Source organism: Dromaius novaehollandiae, chromosome 2 (assembly GCF_036370855.1).
Source record: "Dromaius novaehollandiae isolate bDroNov1 chromosome 2, bDroNov1.hap1, whole genome shotgun sequence".
NCBI classification, from domain to species: domain Eukaryota; kingdom Metazoa; phylum Chordata; class Aves; order Casuariiformes; family Dromaiidae; genus Dromaius; species Dromaius novaehollandiae.
Window position 1 is genome coordinate 145,504,616 of NC_088099.1, and position 22,759 is coordinate 145,527,374.

The 22,759-nt window shown below is 37.9% G+C and overlaps 1 protein-coding gene across 5 annotated transcripts in view; it reads right to left on the reverse strand.

Annotated features, from left to right (window-relative positions):
* Nucleotides 1-5,467: 5,467 nt before the first annotated feature.
* Nucleotides 5,468-22,759, reverse strand: part of CPQ (carboxypeptidase Q) — a 165,930-nt gene continuing 148,638 nt past the window's right edge. For all 5 annotated transcript variants that reach the window (XM_026099835.2, XM_064507695.1, XM_064507696.1 and 2 more), the window contains one exon: nt 5,468-5,959. In XM_026099835.2, coding sequence (XP_025955620.2) covers nt 5,799-5,959 — 161 coding nt within the window. In that variant the 3' untranslated portion in view covers nt 5,468-5,798. The remainder of the gene's footprint in view (nt 5,960-22,759) is intronic.

Sequence of the window (22,759 nt, forward strand, 5' to 3'; positions counted from 1 at the left end):
CACTGATAGAAATATAAAGCAAAATTGAGCATGATGACTTCAAGTGTAAAAGAACTGGGAAAGTTGCAATAAAATATGAATTTTCTGCAGCTGTATCACTGACACAGTATCCCTGGAAAAGGCAGAGGTATAGATGATCTAGATTAAATACCATATTGAATAATCACATTCACAAAAGTAAAGTCAAATATTCCAGAGATTATAATATGAGTCACAAGGAACCTCAGCGAAATCACAGTTTCAAAAAGACTTTCCCAAAGATTCAGTGCACACAAAGATCCTCAGATCTATCAAGCTGCCTGCAGCTGCTATTTTATCTCAATTCCTACTATCATTGCCACTACGCAACACCAGAATTTTTTGGCAACTTCTGCATAAAAATACATGCTTTGATACAAAGAAGAAATGAAGATGTAATCTTCAGGATAAGAAGGCTTTTCTGTGTTATGCAGAGAGAGAGAAATGTGTGTAGATATATATGAATATGCTTTAAGGCTAATGTAAAGAGTCTATCCCTCTTATTTCCCTTCCAGAAGTCACTAACTCAGTTAACTGGGAGAAAACATAAAAATGATTTTGTGATTACAATTTCATGAATTTGCAATCCACAGTATTGTATATGCTGACCCAAAAATGCCACTTTTGCACAAAATTTTACACTTCAGCTTCAAAAGGATCTCAGTGATGTAAGAGGAAGGTAGCATCTCATTTACAAGCAGCACAATATGGATTAGGTAGGAACTTTTGTGTCCTGAGCTTTAGGACTGACTAGCTGCATGGCTTTTGGAAAATAATTCAACCTATTGTGTTTTCCCACCTGAAAAGATTTCCTACAGTAATACTGCCCTACTGCATAGTGATTTTGTGAAAGAGACTTAGTATTCATGTGACAGTCCAAAGTTGTGAAATGATATATACAGATGGCACTGTGTGAGTAACAGACACTTATATATAATTGCCCCACATCCTTCCTGTATGTAAACTACTCCAGCTTGAAATAGATTTGCCTAATGTCCACATTCTGGCTTAAAATGGCAACATCAAGAGGAGAGAAATTTTTTTTGTTTGTCATGACAAATAGTAAATGCAAGCAGTAATGCACTACATAGAAAACGTGGTTTAGAGATGAATTCTCATGCAGCTAAAAGGCCTTACCTTCTTATTCTAGTCCTCCAGTTGGACCTCATCTCTCCTAAGAACTTACATTTTATGTGCATCATGAATTTTACACACAGTGTTGTTAAATCAGGCTACACTGCGCACAAGACAGTAGAATGGATGGCACTACCACCATTTAGCAATGGTGAAACCTAGGTAGGCTTAGGTAGTATTTCTCAAGTCATTCAGCAAAGCAGAGTAAAAAAAACTTGAAGCTACCTTCCTTGCCTCAGGGTTACCTTGCTCTAATTCTTTGTGGTCCTCCTCTGGAGCATTCTTCCTTAGATTTTACATACCAGACTTTCACTTACTTATACAGAAAATCTTGACTGGTGATGAAAGTTCACTGCACTGATCACAAAGCTCTGACTGCCAGTAACATCCACCAGCAATAATAGCAAGTGGTAGCCCTGATGGAGCTCTCAGCCATGTGCTTTTGCCTTGTTCTTCATAATCATCTCAGTTGCTTCTTGCAGTTTGTGAGCCTCAAGGCATATAATATTGAGATTTTTTCAGTCAGTCAGTCATTCCTAATATCCATATAACAGCACAGACACTGAGAAAGATGAAGTGAAAGAATGAAAAAGCTGTGGGAGAAGAGAAACATGCCATAAACTGAAGGAGGTTGGTCCGTCCTGAAGTGAAATCAGACTGCACACTAAGGACAGAGCTGGATATAACGTCATAGAGGTCCTTCCTCTAGGAGCAAAGTGGATTACTGAGAAGGGAGGTGCCTAAAGGGCACAACTGGCTCCTAACACAATATAATTATTAAACATTTGTAACAACAAATCTCACCTCCGCAGCTGGCCAAACCTTAATACAAGCGGGCTGGAGCTTCCAGAAGTAATGAACATTAAAGACTACAGTGTATATGTGAATAGTGCCTCTATGTATATACTGTAGATGGAAAATAAAAATATTTCCATAAATTTGTTGCAAAAATAAAATGGACTGTGCACAAAATATTACTCCTTTCTATTATCCATGATCAGGCTCTAATATCATTTAGTAGAAAAGAAAAAAAATTCACGATGCTTCTCTTTCAGAAAGTCTTGAATTTTCCCATTCAACAGTGAGCTGAGATGCATGCATCATTAATTTCTATGCAGAAAACATTGTTCACTTCAACCAGCAATTAGTGGTAACATTTCTATCCTGTGCAGTGATGAGACTTTTATGCTAATCACTATACAGCAGTAAATTAATCATTTGGGCACATTTAGATGGCATGTATATTTCATGAGACAGATACAGATATCAAGATCAGTTTGATATTTACTCATGGTAAATGGAAGTGTCTCAAATAGTTATGGGGGAAGCATACTAACTAAATATACTGTCAGAGATGTTTGCAATGTAACAGCAAAAAAAGCACAGCTTCATCTCTTGTACCAGGAAATATCTCTCTTTCTTTGTTTTTAATTAATTTAAGGGAGGTAAAAATCTTGCGGGATCACATAAAAGTAAATCATTCAAAGAGACAGTGAAGCTCCAATAATGTCTTGACACATAAAGGACAAAAGCAGCAGCTTGGCTTCTCATCCTGTAATTCTTCTTTTATTACTGGAAAAATTGCCTACTTTATATTAGGCAGTATTGAAAAGAGACTTTTCATCAGCATTTGTGCTATAGTCTAGTCAGCTAAATGAATTATGTATCTGACTTGTCCTGCTATAACTATGTCTGAAAGCTTTGAGTTGTAGCAGAAAGGAAGCCTACCCAGGGGCCACCCTTCTTCTCAGCAGATGCAAGAGATTTATAATATCTTCAGGAAAATGTTTATTTGAAATTTAAATTTTTGACACATATTTGAATACTACTGCTCTTTCTTCAATTCCAAGCTTGCAGACGTTTAGGCAAAAAGCAATCTAGCCCATAGCTGATAGCATTTTAGTTTATCAGAGGGAAACACACATGTGATGTCTTTATCTTAGAATGTCCTCATAATACTTGTGAAGAACATAATTTTATGGCCGCTAATGATGACAATAACAATAATAAAAATAATAATCTCAGCTATTACTGTCTCAACTAAAGAAAGACAACAGGGTTCCTTACTCAAAGATCAGAGGCAGTATATAAGTGGAAAGCAAGGCTATGTTGGTACACCTGGATCACTTAAGAAATGCTCTTGAATAGAAAATTGAGCATCCTACTTATGTTTAATTGCCAGCAATTGAAAGAGAATCGCTACACGGAATAAGGATTAAGATGAGCTATTGCACAAAAGGTACAAAAACTCCGTGGGAAAGGAAAGATCTGAACAAGCCAGGTTATCAGGACAGCATTTTGAACAGCTAAAATTTTGGATCTGAGAACTATTACAAATGAAACAAAGAACTGGCAAATCAAGAAGACTTTCTCATTTTGATCAAAACCTGTTTTTTAACTAAAAAAACTTTTGTTTTCAATTTGAGAGCTAAAAGATTTTTAATGTAGCTATTAATACAAAATTAAGAGGTTAATTTTTATTCTTGAACATTTTTTCAAAATCTGCTCTTCAAATCTTAAGAATTGTGTACCCAAAGTTGATGCAAAGGTTAAATTCTCTTCAGGAGCATCATGGTCTTAATTTTAATGGCCTGTGTTATGTAACTCATGATCCAACAAGTATACTGGGGGATATATTTTGGAGTCATGTGCATATAGCAGTATTGCTGTCTTCTACAGAGAGAATTCTTGATTCAAAATATCTTCTATTTGACTTAATGGCAATTAAGGATCTCATTCATTAATTGCAAAAAAACCCACAAATAAACCATTTTTCCAAATGAGCACAGGTTAAGACTTATAACAATAAATGTAATTTCACTTTGAAAAACCTGATGACTCTCTGATGCTCAAGTGGCATACCACTGAAGAAAAAAGATGTGGAACAAAGTTCAAAAAACAGTCAACGATATTCTACGAGGGTCAAAAGGCTGGATTTAGAGACAGCTGGGAATCTGCCAGTGGCAAATACCACTTGCTATGCTCTTGTCAAACATATAAATAAAAAGCGAAACATACATATGACGGCTTGAGAGCCGAGGAAATTTTGGCTAACTTTATTTCCAAACTATTTCCTTATAAAGAGAGGGCAGAATATGTCTAGACAGGTTTTACGTTCCTGAAGTGATCTGGAGGAAAAAGGGAAATATTTAATAAATTTGATGTAAAACAGCTATTAGGGTTCTATCGAGGTAAACAGATACCATGGTTATCAATTCTATAAACATGAATGGCTCATCTCTAAGGTACTGCTCAACTACAGAACTGATTAACAGCACCAGGAATTGCCTGCCATTCCGTTTAGTACTCTTTATGTCGTTCATTACGTTAGTGCTTTTGATTATATTGCAGCAGTTATGCACAAATCAATAAGATTGCTTGTTGTAAAATTTAAAAGCACAAATGAGGATCATGTCACAAACACACAAGCAGAACTCTCATACCCTAAAATCTTTCTTCCCTAGCACCACCTATATCCTCTCTACAGGCACCTCCAAGACTCATCATCTGAATATCCATAAACTTTCAGCAGAAGAAAAAAATCCAACAAAGTATACAGGAATTAAATTCCCCAAATAATTTTTCATTAAGAGTGCCTTCCTCTTGCCTACACTGCGGTAGTAGAGGGCATCACACCAGAACAGGGGCAGTGCTGTAAACGATGTGAGCAGGCTAGGTCAGAATCTGCTCTCGTGCTCCACTTGGGCACTAGCGGGCAGCAGGGGAAGGTCCCAGATCACTGCTGTGAGGCTGCTTCTGCAACAGCATGGCATTTCAGAAAAAAGCTGCCATTTGAAATTCTCTGCATGTCCCTAGGGTGAGTCTTCCATCAGAAAGAAAAGGATGCACACTTTTCCATGGGGAAGTGACCAAAGAAACACAACACGTGCTGTGGTCTGGAGATCTGGAACTAGCCAGGAAACAGACAACATCCAGGCTGTGAAATACACCATCAACAAATGGCAGGGAGAGTCCATCCAGCTGGGGAAACAGACCTGATTCCTGTTATTTACTTCCTATCCTGTATGTCCTTGTTTATCTGAGTCTCGCATGAAGCAAACTGTATTAAGAGTAAACAGTGGGGGCTGACTGAACTATTAAAAGCCCTGTTATTTGACCATTTTACCATGCATTACCATTAAAGCATCCAAGATTAATTTGTCCTATAACCAGAAAACTGTACACAAAGTAACATATAATTTTAAGAGAGTAAGAAGAAAATGCTATTTTATTAATAGCACATCATTCTAATGGATAGATTTAAAGAAGGCAGAAAATAAATCCATAAACTTCTACATTCACTCAATACAGTAACTATTCTGATGCAAAAAATTTATTCAGTGTATTTTTCCTGCTGCACAGGATCACTTTACATAAAAATGATTATTACATCATATTCAAAGAGGTATCATACATTGATCAAACATTAAAAAGTATTTAAAAGAAGAAACTTTAAATGGAAACCACAATGGAAGATATTAAAAGAGCAAAAAGAAAGAGGAATGTATAAAAGAGTATGTGCTTTGAGAGAAACGGAAATAATAATGTGCAGGGTGAAAAAGGAATTTCCCATAGAGGTAGACCGCATGCATTACCGGACTCACAATCTTTACTGAAGAACAGAAATCTTCTTTCTTGCTGTTTTATTACCTTGGCAACATCTCCTCCATGTCAGCAATTACATAGGAGACGACAGTCCAAACAGCAGCACAGAGATTCATCTGGTTTGGATCCTGAACTGTCATTGTGTCCCCATGAGAATGATGAAACCAGAAGTATTTACTGATGTCATCATGCAAGCTGGCACCTACAGAGAAAAATGGGCAATATTCCATTATATGAATACAAATATTTAAAGAAGAACATAAACATGAATCCATCCCTGTGCTGTTTATTATTAAATCCACATGCAACTGTATAAAGTTCAATGTAGTAATTGCACGGAGCCATGGCATGTGCGGTTTGTAGGTTTTAGGTTAGTTGACTTGAATGAGCACAAGGCAGCAAAAACTCACACGGGGAAAAGCTGTACTTCCCTTGAAATACTTGTCTCATTAGTAACAGTACACATCCATTTTTTCTCTCTGACTACCAGGATCCAACCAGGAAAATCCATACAATAATCCCACATGTGGTGACACTTCCTCTTGTTTTTGATCCAACAGAAACTGATTCTTTAGTTGTGAGACATAATATCAATATTTATGACTACTCTGATGATTAGCTGTGACTTAGTTATGAATCCTTGCTTTGTTGGTATTTGTGCTGAGGAAAGCTTAGGAATCTGCTTCTGCTTTTGAGCTTCCGTTCTCAACAACGCTGTGCAGTTTCAGAGCAGTTTTCCCGTGATCCCACCCAAAGGGGTACATGCCAGTAGCTTTCAGGGGCCCCCATCAGCTAGTGGCAGAAGCAAGTTCAGGTGAGATCACAGCTCTTCCTATTCAGGAATGACCAACTCTTTTGGAGGCACCAGGGCATAGAAAAGACTAACCTTCATCAAACTACGTGGGTTTAGGCTGCACAAATGGTGCCCAGGAGCAATGACTCGAGGCCTCAGAATAGACTGAAACCAAGGGGAGCAGGAAAAGCTGCCACCACAGCAGGCGCAATGGAGGAGACACCACCACTTGCCAGCTCGGGGGCCACAGTGCTTTTCACATGGGTCTGTCCCTGTCTGCTCCTGTCTCCACGGACCCTCTCTCTGGTTCCCTTTCTCCTTGCAGTTTCTTCACTCCAAGTTCATTACCTCTGCCTCTCCTTCTCTGGTTTTATCAGCTCCCCTCCGCTTTGTTTCAATTTAATCAACTCTCCCAACAGAGCAAAACTCCACCCCACTTGTTTTCAAAATAAGTGTAACATTTGCCAACAGTGCACTGATTCACGGCTTGTAAATCCTTTGGGTTGACTCATTCAGTCTGCAAGCTTAGCAGGGTTGGGAGTCTGCAGCTCTCTGTGCAGGAAGCCTCTAGCACAAGAGGCTCTACTCTCAGTTGGTCATAGAAACTCAAAACAAATATTGATATGAATTTGAGAGTACCAGCTATCGGACCCAGTCAGAAACACAGGCTGAGATTAGATACTACTATGTAAAGCAAGCCAGAAAAAAATGGATTGATTAAAAAAAAATCAACTAAATAAATTGTTCACATAGTGGAAAATCAGCATCAAATGATGAGGGCTTTGATAAATTCATGTGTGTTCATAAGAGTTACTATTACGATTTTCCTTGGTTTCACTGAGATGTCTGAAGCCTTTGAAGAGAATGAAAGCAAAATTTCTCACAGCATAACTGTACATTCCTGTAATACATATCTTTTGATCACTCCTATAGTCATTCAGGACACAGTCCAGCTCTTACTGTGGCTAACAGGCATATTTCCACTGCTGTACAGTGAACTGATTTGGACTGCTTGTTTGCAAGATGAAGATTGCTTCAGAAGAGATATGATATATAGAAACCAAAAGCTGCAGCTTATGGTTTTACAGTATTGAGGCTGACTTCATTTTAAGAGGTTCTCTTCTTGCTCTCAAGAAACTTATTTGCCTCTGGCTTGATCCAATGCAATCCCACAGAAGTCTCTGGGTAGGTTACAAGTGCTGAATTATTTTCCAGTAGTTTTAGCATTGAAATTATGTCAACCTAGATTCACTTTTAAAATTTGATTCTGAATTCTTTTAAATATGTACAAGTATAAAACAATAGAACTATTCTGATTAATTCTTTAACTGACGGAATTCTGCACTGCAGATGCATTATGAGTTAAGCCATTCACACAAATTCATTACAATGTTTGAACAATCTTTTATAAGACCCAAGACACAAATTCATTGCTTGGAATTTGTAGCACACATTGCACTAATCATAATAATTATGGATTTAGAGAGTAGTGTTTTATCTCTGTGAATGGATCAAGAACAAATACCTTTCACTTTGTAACGCTTAATTCATTGAAATGCTAAAATACATTTGTTCCTCTAAATTTATTTTTTTAAATCATAAAATAATCTAACTTTGCCATTGAACAATTATGGTGTAAAAACTCTTGCAGCAAGATTTGTCAGAGAGTGTGAGAACACAGAATATCAAAAGTTTCCTAAGCAGACTGTGCTTTAGACTGTCATTGAAGACAGGAACCCATCAATATCTTATAAGACTAAAGAAAAGACCCTAAGAAAGCAGTTTACCCTATGTAAATAGAAATGAAAGAGAAAAACTGTGTTCACAGCTTTGAGTACAAGAAAAGATTTTAGCAGCCAAAGGCCCCACAAAAGTCTCTAGACACGGAACACCCTGGGCACAAATACAACTGCAAGCAATTCTCATGTCTCCTGCTCCAAACTTTAGACTACTCCATATTGATGTTAGTTGCCATGAGGTCTTTATGACTTCCAGACATGGCTAGGCCATGCGAAGACACTGAATATTGCCCCTTCACCAGAAAACGCATTCAGGATTGAGATCAACATGTACAGACGATTCCAAACGGTGAAGTTCTGAGACACTCTGCCAATACTCACTTCAGATTTTTGACTACAGAATTATAAAATTTTGTCTAGGAAACATCTGTAGATTCCAATCATGTTGAATTATCTAAATAAATTCAGTGGGATCCTACAGGCACTTTTCTGAAAAACTAACAAAAGAAAAAATGTTTTCAATATAAGCAATCATTCTACAGAATTCAGGAGAAGGGAAAGGAGGATTCTGTGTAATTCTTCAAACAATAAGATTTTAGAGTAGATTGACTGACTAATTATACTGGATCCTAGATAGCCACTCTATTATTAAGCTTTCTCAAACAAAATCTGCCTGGAAGTCAAACTTGCTACTTCCAGAAGCTTGAAAGATAATAAGAAACTGAAAAAATTCACCTAGCTACAAATTTTAAAAATTCCAGTTGCCAACAAATTGTTTCACCTAAAATTGATTTAAGTTTTTTTGTTGCTGTTGCTACCATTTGGATGGTGACATTTCCCTTGGGAACAACAGATATTAACAAATGGAGGGTTGTTATTGCAAGCTACATAAGCTAGCAGTAAGGGAAAACAGATGAGTAGCCACATCTCACAGGCCTCCCAATAAATTATTTACCTGTCTCCATGACAGCCACCGACAAAGTGGAGAGTATACATTTCCTAGAACAGTGCTGAAAGGTTGAATCAATTACTTAAAAATCCTCAGATGGAAAGCGTTACATAGGTATGTGTCAAGTAGTTAATTTTGATTTCCACTGTAACCAATACCCAAACAGAAAAACAAGTAAAGCTCTAGGCTCCACTACCACACTCATGTTCTTCAGTTAATGGAGAATGGCTTCATGTGTGCCAAAATTGCAGAGCAAGAACACCCATAAAGAAAAAGTGAATGTTTGCCAAATAACCTTTCCTAATTACCCTTTTCTGGTCTGTTCACATTTACAGTGATGCAAATCACATGAGAAACACTGCTGGCTATTAAGGAATTTAGGAAGAAACTGCTTTTAGCTGGATATGGTAACTGTTGTGGCATGAAGGCAGGGAATATTAAAAACGGCTGCCAAAAATACTGTACTTATTCTATGAATGCGTGAAAATACTGGAAATTAAAAACTATAAATAAATGATTATTTGAGCAACTTTGATGAGATGAGATATAGATAATTCATAATTCCATTACAAAGTGGCAGAAAACACTCTTTAATACAGTGGTGCATACAGTGGTAATACAGTTACCTAAAGGCAGATACGTAGTGCTGTTCGGGATCTCCCCGGTGTCCGTGATACCGGCACGGGGCTGACGGTTGTGACACAGAGGTTTTATCTCACGCTTGGAGCAGCTGCCGAGGCACTGTGAGGCACAGGGAGTTGCACTACATATGTGTGTCTAGGGAACTAAAGCATCCTCTGTATGCTTGTCCTTGATGCAGCAAAACACTATTTTACTTGTTTGCTGTTTATGGGAAATATGTGTAAAAGTATGGGGTCAGAGGCAAACACTGAGGCTAATGCCTATTCATTCTTAGTGTGGTACTTACTTTGGGCTTTCTGGTTTCTTTGGAATGGAGGTTGGGGATTTTTTCGTTTTGTTTTGTTTTTCTGCTTTCCTTACGCTTGACCTGTTACTGAGTCTTCATGCTGAGCAAGCTGCAGATGAAAGTGATTTTTTTCCTCAGGTTATACTAGAAAAGGGGATGTCTCCATTGCACCAGAACACGGCAGCAGAGTTACTTTTACAGCACTTGCCAAACAGATCAACTTACTCCATAAATGTAATAATTTTAGAAACGTGCACAACCAGCATATGCTCTTTTGTGACCAAATGCCTGTTGAAAACTCAAACTGCATCAAGGGACTTGGGGTGATGCTGGTGTCATCGAGGCTGAGAAAATCATTAATCACTGGGGCACCTTTAGCACAGCAGACAGGTATTTTGTGATCAAATCCAGTTTCTAAGACACATATTGATCCCAGGTATTGCAGGCCTGCTACGTACAGTTCAGTGAGCCTCTTGAATATAAATACTATTCTGTCCTTCTTCTTTCCTCAAGTGTGGCACCTTCTTTGTAGACTTAGCTTCTAGGCTCTGCCACCAAGCCCAAGTGTTTCTTCATGAATCAATTCACTGTCATTCAACTGTGAGAAAAATAAGCCAGTAGTATAAAACTGCGCTAAAGCAGTCAATTTCTTTTTATTTTATTAACATAAATTATAGGCACTGTAACCAAAAGTGACAATCAAACAAAACAACTACTGCTGTCGACCTTGCCACCCTGTCCATTTGCCCTATTTGTGACTTGCCTGAGGTACTGTCCTAAACAAGTATCTCGTTCCCTAATCCCTCACGGGGTTAGGCTACCTCATGGAATAGGAGTCCGATATGCCACCTCCTGTGCCGCTGCACCAGAGGCGTCATCTCCAGAAACGGCATCTCTCCATCTCTCCATCTAAAGCGAGATGATCCATGGTGCCATTTCCTTGATTAATTCAGACATCTGTTATACCGGAGATCAAACAAATTCTTCAGTTCTTTTAGCTTATTCTTGTCTTGTACTCATTTCAAGAGTCCCTGTACAGCCAGCTATTCTAAACACGGTTTGATGCAGTGCATTAGGCAGGCAAAAGGTGCTGCTTTGGTAACTGATACTGACAATGTATTCTCAGTAACAGCTGTGTGAGAGCATCCTAATGGAAATCCAGGCACATGTGGAGCAGTGCTGAAAAACAGTCCATCCTTTTCAGCTTCTGATCTCGGCGTAAAATGCACAATGGGAATATTCATTAGCTGACGCCCAGAATACGTACCTGCCTTACATCTAGATTAAACAGCAATTCTTTGCAGATTAGTAAACTGGTTTTTTTTCCAAATTAATAAAATGAGATATTGTTACTGAGGCAAAAAGATGAATGAACCACAAAGTGAATGATGAGCGTGTCAGATACGAACACTGCTTCTTGCCAATCACAGTCAAATACACTACTGCACTTATTTGCATTGCTGTGGTAAGTCACCATTAAACTCTACTGCCAGTTTTTTAAGCTTTAAGACTACTGCCATTTTGTGCAAACAATGACTGGCAAATTAGTTATTGATTATCAGCGTGATTGCAAAGGCAGTTTCCATAAAACTCAAACATCTTCAGGGGGTAAAGCCTATAGTATCTCCAGAGTATTTTTTCAGTGCAAAACATTTTGCATTATTTTTCTCTCTATGTTTTCTTTCACTTTTTATGTATCAAATAGGATTTAGTTGCCAAATGATGCCAATTATCTGAGTCTCAAAGTCAGTAGGTTTGCTGTATAGCCCTATCAATGTCTTCCCAGTTGTTTTTGCTTTCAAGTAAGCTTTATAACACAACTGTTCCATGAAACTTTCAAAGACACTTGGAAATTCCCCACCATCTATGTAACCTCTCTTGAGAGTGCTGGTTCTTCAGTATCACAATTAGATCTTTGGGATACTGACCTCTAAATGTACATAGCCATATATAGTGAAGTAAACACACTAATGAACACCAACCATGTTTAAGCAGTGTAACTTTTTTAGGTTTTGTTTTACAGCAGTCCCTAGAGGACATAACAGAATTGCCACTCCACTGCTTTACACACTATATATATCTATCCAAAACCAAGACTCCAGCCCAGAAGAACTTGTACTCTAAATAGGCAAGAGGGACTGCCAGATGAGAGAGGCAAGCAGAGATGAAGTGACACATTCATTTTCTCACAGCAGCTGAGAAAGGAATAAATGCTAGAAATCTGAGCCTAGACCAGTGCCCTGTTGTGCAGGCTAACATCAAAGTTGGAAATGCCTCAACAAAGGACATTTTGCGCCACATTTCCAAAAGTTTATGAAGCTAAAATAAAAGCTTTGCAAGACAGTTTATGTGTACATCTCTCACATCTTCCAAGTACCTGTGTGTTCTAGTTTCATTCTACTGCCAAGACAAATCTGCATAATATTGAAGGAATTGCTGGCAGTAAGATGTTAATATAGACGCCTGATTTCAAATCTTATTTTTATTTCTGCAGTGATTTAGCTCACCACAAAAGACAGATTCTTTTTTTGCATCTATTAAACTCAAGATTGCTTTTGTTTCCTACTTTTTTCCTCTGAAAACAAGAAAAGCCTTCTTTATTTCCTTATCAAGTTTATTCCAGTCTCAGGTCTGTTAAATGTCAATGACACTACTCAGAGATATACTGAAAAACTGCAAAGCCCTGGAAGTGAACCAAGATGTGATGAAAAATGTATGCCCTGTTCTTTTACGCAAAGTACTTAGAATTAGCAAAAAATATGTAAAGAGGGCATCCCGATCTTCTGTGCAGTTAAAGACTGCTGTGTACCAAGAAAGTAAGAAATACTGAAGACAAGAGCATTTCGCTCCTCACATCAGAGTGCTAACTCAGCTTTGTGCTCCTACATACCCTGTCAAACAGGGGTGTGCGGAGGGCTATACATGTCCATTTAGTAGCAGATTCAGTAGCTTCTCACTTCTCATATCTGGCATATAGCTACCCTAGAAATTTTGAAAGGCCAAAACTGCTGGGCAGATGTGGGGAGATGCACGATTTGCCCTCAGAAGAATGTGCTTCAAGAATCTACACAAGATAAAAATGGATAACATCTAAACAGGAATATAACTTCTTATTCTATTTTTTATTTTCATCTTGTGTCCTTTTAAAACTGAGTAATGGCACAGATCTGAAATGGTCAAGCAGTAAATCTGCTAAAACGAATAATTTTGTTTAGGATCCTTTCAGTGGAAGACTGCCCCTGTAAAATGGTCTCTACTGTTGGCTGCCAGCTACGGGTAGCATTTAGATGGTTGTGCTAGGTGTCCCATGGATGGTTTTTGAGCTGCCCTCAGTTTAATGCAATCTTCAGAACAATTACTATAATGAAAAACCATTTATTTTAGCTGGTTCCTGGTGCACATATTAACCTCTTGTTTCGTGGGTTAACCTGTAGTTGATAGCTGACTTTAATGCCAATTATTTCATTATCCACTTTTCAAGTAAGCAAAGACAATGGAGAATGTTAATGCTGTTTAGTGAGGCACTGACAGCATTAGTTCTTCTGTCATTTAGTCTCAAATGATGAAATTACAGGCTAAGTAGCTTGAGTTTCATGGCTACAAACACTGAAATAATTTCCTGTATAGAGCTTATAAATAACATTAGAAGTCCTGCTGTTTCACCTCCTGAGTCATTCTCTCAAAAGTCTTTAAAATTCACGACTCAAGCAACAAAGCAGAGGGAAAGCTTTCAGTCAGTTGTTTCAGTGGCTAATTAAATGAGACTACAGTGTAAGGGAGACAATATGAAGTGTGCATTATTTCTTGTTCTGTTTAATGCATTTGAGAATTAATTCTCTGGATACACTAAATAGACTAATTTACAGCTCAGGATTATCACAGTTACTTCTGCAACATATTAACCTTTTACTTATTGCTGCAGAGGAATGGTGGCAGCTGGGGCCACCAATTGGTGCCACTGGTGCCACCAATCTAGGCTTGCATAAAATCCTGTAAAATAAGGTAGGGAAGTAGTTCTGCTCCACAGGACACAAGTTGAGTCGAATCTAAAGTAATGTATCCTAAACTGCCCTTGCCTTGAGAAAACCAGATGAAGCTTCAATAGTGAAAAGGTGCTGGAAGCTCTCCTTCCACCAAACAACCCACTGCTTTAATTTTTTTTTTATTTTAAAAAGGGTCACTCTTTCTAGCTTAGTATCAAACAGCCGAGCGCTGCCCAAATGTGCCCCCACACGTGCCCACTGTCGTCCCCTCCTGCCTGCTCACAGACGGGACGCTGCAGGAACACGCTGTGTGGGGAAACAGGCCGTGCAGCCCAGCGCCCTGCCTCGGGACAGGACGACAGCAGGTGATTCCAGAAAGAACACGAAAAACTGGGAAAGCATCCTGCATCATTTCGCTGGAATACCCTCCCTGTCTCCAGACACCAGAAACTCAGAAATCCTGAGCCGGACGCTGCATTCGACCCATTGTGTTTTGACCAGCTCTTACGGAGCAATCCTCCACAAGCTTATTAAACCCTTTTTTTACATCTCTGGCCCCCACAGTACCCCCTGGCCATGCACTTTGTGCATGGTACTTTGTTTCCTGCAAAACTGTAGCCTGATTGTTTGATGTGGGCATACTACGGTTCTCATTTTGTGAAATGTAGTACCCTGCCACTCTTCATTCCTCTCTGCACCATTGATGGTTTCATTCATTTTTATCACATCCTAACTCCGCAATATTTGCCAAACTGAAAGAGCCCTCTTCATATGGAAATTATTTAATATCTCTAAGGATGCTAATGACCCTTCTTGTCCATCTTCTAATTCTGTTTCATCGTTTACAAGATGAGAAGACCCAAACTGCTTACAAAACTTAGTACATGAATGGACTCATAATGTGACTGCAGTGTACCATTATACATTACAATAATGATATTTCTGTTTGGTATCTCTTTCTTCCCTTGCAACACAAAACACCGAGTTTTTCACTGACCCTGAGAACTGAGTGGATAAATTCAGACGACCATCCACAGGGACTTCCAGATCTTTCTAATCGAAAATAACTAACTTGGAGCCTGTTGTCATGTATGCATAGCACACATAATGCCTTCTTCTGCATTTATTAACAGTGAAATGTCTTTGGCTGTTGTATTGCCTAGGCACTTACTATTATGAGATTATCGTCACATTTTCACAGTCAGCTTAATTTGGGTACAAATTATTTGGAGTACTCATCAGCAAACTTCATGACCTTGTTATTCACTCCCTTTTCAGCTAACACTGAATTTGGTGAACATCCAAAGGCCTCCAAAAGGTGTTTGGGCAGCCTGATAAAGGTCTTCCTCCATTATGAAAACTGACAATTTATTTCTGCTTTCTTTTAATCAGGTATTACTCTGCAAGAGGAATATTCCTGTTGCCCCACAATAGTCTGTTTCTCTACGTGTCTTTGATGTAGGACCTTCTGAAAAGCCAACTGTACTTTGCTGACCAGATCAACCTACAGAAACGAAAGACTCTGAAACAGCTCTACTAGATTTGAGAGGTATTCTTTTGCCCCAAAACAGATCGACTCTTCCATCATTTTGGTATTAGCTATCTTTGCAGCCCCTCTCATCTTCTCTGCTGTTTCATGCCTTTGTCACCAGCCTGGTTCAGTGATCAACAGATTCCTATTTGGGCAGGACATTTCAAATTAGAAGGATTATATATCTGTGTGTGTACATATATATATTTTTAACATATATGTATGTATACACACATACACACACATATACATGCATGCACTACGGAACTGTGCATATATATATTCTGTATACTTCAATATAGTTTATTTCATTCCTGATTTCTTTAATATAAGGCATGTGACTACATATGTTAAGTAGGGACTACTTAACAAAGTTGATAGTTTTAAAACTGTCTGTTGAAGTCATAAATCCTTTACATTTTGCATTCTCTTATAAACATCACTTAAAACACATGAAAGTAATTGCAAAACATTCAATTTCTCTAATTTAGTATGCCTTTTTATGTGTTTATTTATGCCTCAGTTCAGCAAAGCAATTATAGTTTGAGCATATGATTTATTTCAATGACACTAGGTTTTAAATGTCACTCCTGAGGTCCAAGCAAAGTACTTTATAAGACTGGGACCTATGTGAACCATCTTTACCAACCAAATGCATTTTTGTATATCTCCATATTCTCTGCATAACTGCACCATGTATCTGATGTTATAAACTTGCCTAGAAACCCAAGTATTAAAACACTTTCTTCATTGTCCTCTGCTAGCCAAAGAGGTTCTTGTGAATGCTCAGCAGTAGACATTTGTTCCACAGACACCTCATGCTGCCAACTTCCAAATAATCCTAGAAATTCAGTGTAAACATACATGCTCTGCTACATTTTGGATGGGCTGGAGATTGGATGTGGGGAGCTGAATCGGTGACAATGATCCATATACCAGGGTTTTTTGAGTATTTGTGTCTGCAGTAACTCTATGTATCCACTTACATTTTCAATTAGTTCAAGAAGCTTCTTTGTATTCTACAATTTATGGAGATATTTCCCGAGCCAAACTTGCAACCCAGTTTAATGCAGGCCTTTAGGTCTGCTTTCACAGAGGAGGATTTAGAAAAAACTTGCAGCTTTCCCTTGAACTTCCATTCAGACTCAAACATTCCCCCACAGGATAAGAATATAACTGGATGTTTAATCACAAACTTCCTGTAGGGCTCTTCCTGGCAATTAGCTAATTTCTAGACATGCTAATATTCATAGGACCTAGCTAAGTGGACACACCAGTCTGACCAGGTGGTAAACAAAGCCTGTTAATGACTATCTTGGTGCTTAACAAGTTATTAAAAAAATGGTCACCCTACTGTGAGTAAAACTTATCCTCAGAAAAATACAGCTTTGTTGTATTTTATAAAACAAAAACTGAACAACTATGTATTTATACAATCACATAAACAGGATGAACAATGTTTTTTACTGCCTCTTTATACATACCTCACTGGGATTATCAAACACTTCCAGGTGACAGTGGATTTTAGATGTAAACCAAGGCTGGAAGAATACCATGACCACTATAATAAAATACACTTAATAATATTTATGGTTACTCTGATTAATGCATACTTGATTTTTAAACCAATATAGATTATTTACTAACAAATGTTAGATGCTTCAGATATTGATGATAAAATAGCTCTTTCATTTGATCTACAAACCAACACATATCTAACTAGTTCATTATTAATAGAAAAACAGAGAGATGCTTGAAACACAAAGTTCAGATCTGATCTTATTGCAAGGTTCAGGGCTGTTCAGACGTGGGGTTTTGTGCCATTTCTAAAACAAAGTTCTGGGTAATTCCTCCCATTCTGATATACAAACCAATTTTTTTCCACTGGCTGTGAACACAATGTAACAGGAAGGAAAAAGCAATTGAAACTAACTTTTCAATGTTTTTAAGCAATAAATTGCATATTTTTGCCAATAAGCTGTGAAGAAACAACATACTTAATGAAAAAAAGATTAAGGTACAATTAAAATGCCTGCTGCAAACCTGTTGACTGCAATTTCACAATCTTACTTCATTTTCATGCTTCATGAAGTTACACAGTGCCCCATTCAGAGAAGAAAAGAAATAAAGGATTTCTGGGGGGGCTAACTGGGAGAAAGAGAAAAATTTCGAAAACCCGTTCTGACTCTGTAGTGCATCACTAACTGTATGTGCACTCTTGACTAATTCACGCGGCAGAACTAATATCAGAAAAACACAGTGTAGATAAAGCTTTGTCCCTATTTAGCATGATTTTTTCAATTTGTAAATTTGAGTTGATGTGATAGCTATTTTGTCATGGTGCAAAAAAGCTGAGTGACTTGACAAAATGCAAATATATTAAAAGTGAAACAGAACTCATAGAAGCTTGGAAAGATCTCTCAGAGAAGTGAACAGTTAAGATGAAGTCGAAAGGTTAACTTGCTTCCTTTCAGTGACAGTCTCAGTCACACCAGTGAGTGCATCTGCCTTAAAGACAGGCTTACTACAGTCTCTGTCTTACTATGCGCAGAAGACACTGGACGTGCCTTTTTACTTATTGTTAATCTGAGATTTTTTTTGTTTTCACTCAAAATAAACATGGGCGAAGGCCCCATTTAAAACACAGAAAACAAAGCCTGGCTGGGGTGAAACCTTACAGAAGCAGAACAAGGCACTAGCACGTCCAACAGCCCCTGAATGTCGAGCTGCGAATGTATCTTTGTAAATCCTCCTCCTGATATAATCTTGTTATCTCCATAGTGATTATACTGCAGAAATCAAGAATCAATACATATTTGTCATCATTTGGGAATAAGAATGTTCAAGGCCCCATTTTAAGTTACGTGCTAGTGTTACTCAGCACAGCCTTTACAGAAATTTCACAAGCAGCTCCTAATGGCACAATGCTTTACATACAATGCAACAAATGTAGATAATTTGGTAATAGCAACAGACTCTGTGCAATACAAAGTAAACAAACCTTTATTAGTTTAAACACTCCCCATGATCCTTCTGATGTATTGTGACCATGCTAAAACTTAGAGTGGTGCTTACAGCTGTATAAATCTACACCGTTTAGATTTGGATTTAAGTCAAAGAAATCAAATGCAAGCATCCTCTTGTAAAGTTATTTAGGGTGCTACATTCAAACACTCTCGATAGCATAATGCAAAGGGGGGAAAAAGCCAATTATGACACGAATGTTAACGATGATGCAGCCTAGAACAGGTGATGTGATCTATGCAAAATTATCAATGAATGATGACAATTTTTTAATATATTCAAAATCTTCATCTCTGCTTTGCTACACTTGGTTTTCATAGAAGAAAGACATGTTCCCCAAATCCAAGCTATCATAAGCAGAGTCCAATTTGATAGGCATTTGATACAGACACAATTTGCTAGACACTTGGTATATTTAATCCAAATTAGATGGATTTAAATCTTAATACTCACCAATTTGCCTTCCTTAGGATTATTTTCTAACCACTGTTTGTAGCAATGCATCTATTTTATTCCTTCCTTCTTTCCCTTCCTAAAAGTTGTATTGAAGACCCAACGTGCCCACAAGAGATTATACAAGCAATGGCATTCCATGCATGCAGCATATCCTACCTGTAACCAGATTATGAGTTCAGTTTATTTTCAAAGACATATTCAGTATTTTGATTTTCTTCTGCAAGATCTGAAGGATAGGTATCTTACAAATGACCTCCCTCCTTGTATTTTTAACCAGGAAGTGAGGATTAGCTAAGAGAATAGTTCATATAACTAGTTACCAGTAGCAGATTCTATGTCTGTCATCTGCATCACTGGATTTTCTGTACTAATCTTAAATCAATTAAAATGCTCCCTGTTGGATGCTCATCATTAGGAAGACTGAGAATATATAAATGACCCTTACAGTCTATCAAAAAGTTCAAAATACTCAGGTTTTATTGGAAAGAGTAGATATGAATATGACATTTGGTTCTTTCCCAATACATAAACTGAGGACTTCTTTTACACAACAAATACTTACATATACCATACATCAAGCCACACATACTTTAAAAACCTTCAGGAGCTGAATGTGCACTTGCTAAATACAGTATCTTGCTATAAACTCAAGTACTGCAATGACTACTCAATAGAACTGGGATCAAAGGTGCTACCTAAAAATTACATCTGTATGAAAAGCTTTTAACACTCTGTCCAGCATTTATTATAGTTTAAAATAATCACTTCAAAACTGACAGGTACTTGGCAGTAGAAAAAAAAGTTGTTATTTCTTTCTTTAAGAACCATAGCTACAGAATAGTCTTGCATGATTATTGGTTGAATACTTTTCATTTCCGACTGGTACATGGACTAAGATAGAATAAAAAATGACAGGCCTCATTAGTCCTATGTAGGCCAACCATAGACAATATCAGATTTCTCAAAAGAGGTGAAAAAAAACCCATCTTTTCAAAAAATCAGCCATTGAAATGTCAATGCATTAACTGAAGAACTGAAAACTTTCTGCTACCATGTATTCTTTTCAGAGTCAAAAAATAGACAAGTAAGACTTCAAATGAGTAACCCATTTCAGGTAAGTAGAGTCAAATTGTTCTAGGCTGACGGACAGCAATCACTTCTCAGAGCTGCCGGCAGGGTCCAGAACTGTAAGTCCAAATGTGGCTCTGGGTTTTAACAAACACAGTGTAGCAGAGAAGGCAATAATAATTACTTCAATAATTAGATTCTGTCTTGTGCTGTATATCTAGAGCCCAAGGCTTATCTGGAATTAGAAAAGGCACGCAGTGTACCTTTACAGTAATCTATTTTGGTGAATGGAGCAGCCAAATACCCTTTTCTTGAAACAGTGAGAGAGCAATCACATTTTTTCCTGTCTCAATGAATTTAAAATGTACTGCAAATCAAAAGGAAAGAGAACAAATGAAGAAAAGAAGCAAAAGACACAGAATAATGCTATCCAGGAAGGGGGCCCCCGTATTGAATACTGCGCTATTTTTTCTGCAGAAAAGATGCTCTACATTCTTTGTATTGTACAGAAGTTAAGCAGAATCCTAAAAAAGGAAGTATTTTTTTGCACAGATTGATGATTCAGAAAGGAAGCGATCCTGAGCAATAAACACGGTGTCAGAGAAAGGTAAGCTGCAAGCAGGAGCCTTAACTAATGGGTGCAAGACACGTTCCTCACAGCTATAGGAGGCCAACCCAAGACAGAGCTGGTTTGGGAGGACTGACACAATATTTGCATAAGATACTGGTAAAGCAATGATCCAGCCTGTTTCTGTAGACACAGCAGAGCTGGCTCAGCAGACAGGAATACTCACTCTTATTAAATTATTAGAGAAGTGTTTCTTAGCACTTTTTTAGCTAAGGTCCCAGCAGGAATTTTGGCAGAGGCATGTGACTCCGAACAGCACACCCTACACTGCTGTCCCTTCTCACTTATTCCCTAATTAGAAACTTGAAGCCATTACTTGGACCAAGGGATAGTAAAATGAAGTTACTGAGTATTTTGAGTAAAAATTTTTGAAAATACCATGATAACATTCCCCAAAACACTGCACAATGTCTCAAAATTATTTTACAATAGAATTCCTGGTAGCTACTTGTCTAACCTAAAGAGCAGATCTACATATAAAACAGAAAGAAAGCAAATGACATTTTTAACTGCAGGATGATCCCTTCTTTCCCCTAAATGTGCTAAAATAAAAGACATAAATGTAGAACACTTAGAGGCTTCAAACGCATCCAATTTATGGCCTTTCAATTGCAACTGCACACAAAAATGTGCACTCTAAGCTAGCCAGTAGGTTTTGGTGGACAAGAAACCTATCTATAGTAATTAGGAACTAAAGGAAGAGGCACACAGACTAATTAGCTTTCCTCAATGATTCCCATTTAACACATCTTAATGATTTAAAATTAAGACATGCATAATCTGGGACATTTTCACGATGAAGATTTTTAAAACTTGTTGATCAATTCTGGTTGCACAATGAAATCTACTTCCTAATTAGAAGGGCTAAAATTTTTCAGGCCAAAAAAAGAAGTTACTGCAGCTGACTTTCTAAGCCCTGATATGTTCAGCCCGTGGTTCGCAAACTTCAACGCAGTGAGAGAGCTTGAGTGGCTCTGCCAAATCACATCTTTATACTGCTGTCAATTATAGACTTGAGAGTAATGGTGGCTGGAGAGCTAGTAACAATTTTCAGGTTGATAGTGGCACTGCAGGGCAAACAGCTTAAGAACCACATTGCTAACCGCCCTAGATCTTTTGTTACGGTGAAAAACACCCCAAGAATTAACCTATGCTTTGCCATCTTTTTTCTGCAGCTTTCTGAGAACTGGCTGTGAGCAGAGACAGCAAACGAGTATGCACCCTGGCTTACGTGAAACCAGTATAAACTACGTAGATACAAACTGTATGTACAACACTTCTGCCTCCTTTCTCCAAGAACATCTATTAATGCAACAAAAGGTCTGAGTTAGTCTGTGAAGTCCACCAGTTACAGTTTGAGTGCAAGAAAAACATCTGTATAGCCTTCATCAGTATTTTTCTAAAGACTTCTTCTGGTAACATGTTGCATGTACAATGCAGGCATTAATTCTGCACGGAAATATAAAAGAAAACATGCTAACAATATTTTTTTAATTACAAACACATTCAGCTTATTTCAGCATCTCTGTTTTTTTGAGTTGAAGGTCTGCTGATGCAATGTCTCATCTGCTTGCAGATTTGTTTAGCGCAGAAGAGAAATAATAAGCAAGGAGTCAGTAGGGATCATTGGTATCATTAATATTTCTTGTTTATCTCTGGCCTAAATCTGGACACACATTAAAAGTTGCTTTCAGTTGAAAGTAGCTAGCCTGTAAAGTTGAAAGCCTACATCCAGCCCAAGAATCCATATAACACTACCCCGTTACTCTCATCTTCCCTCTTTCCTTTTCATTTGTGTTACACTGCCTTTAAACTTGGGCCAAGTTCTGCAGTTGGAACCTACAGACACTCAGCTGCAGAATGGGGGCCTCAGATTTATATTATATAGAGACAAAGGCTCAAA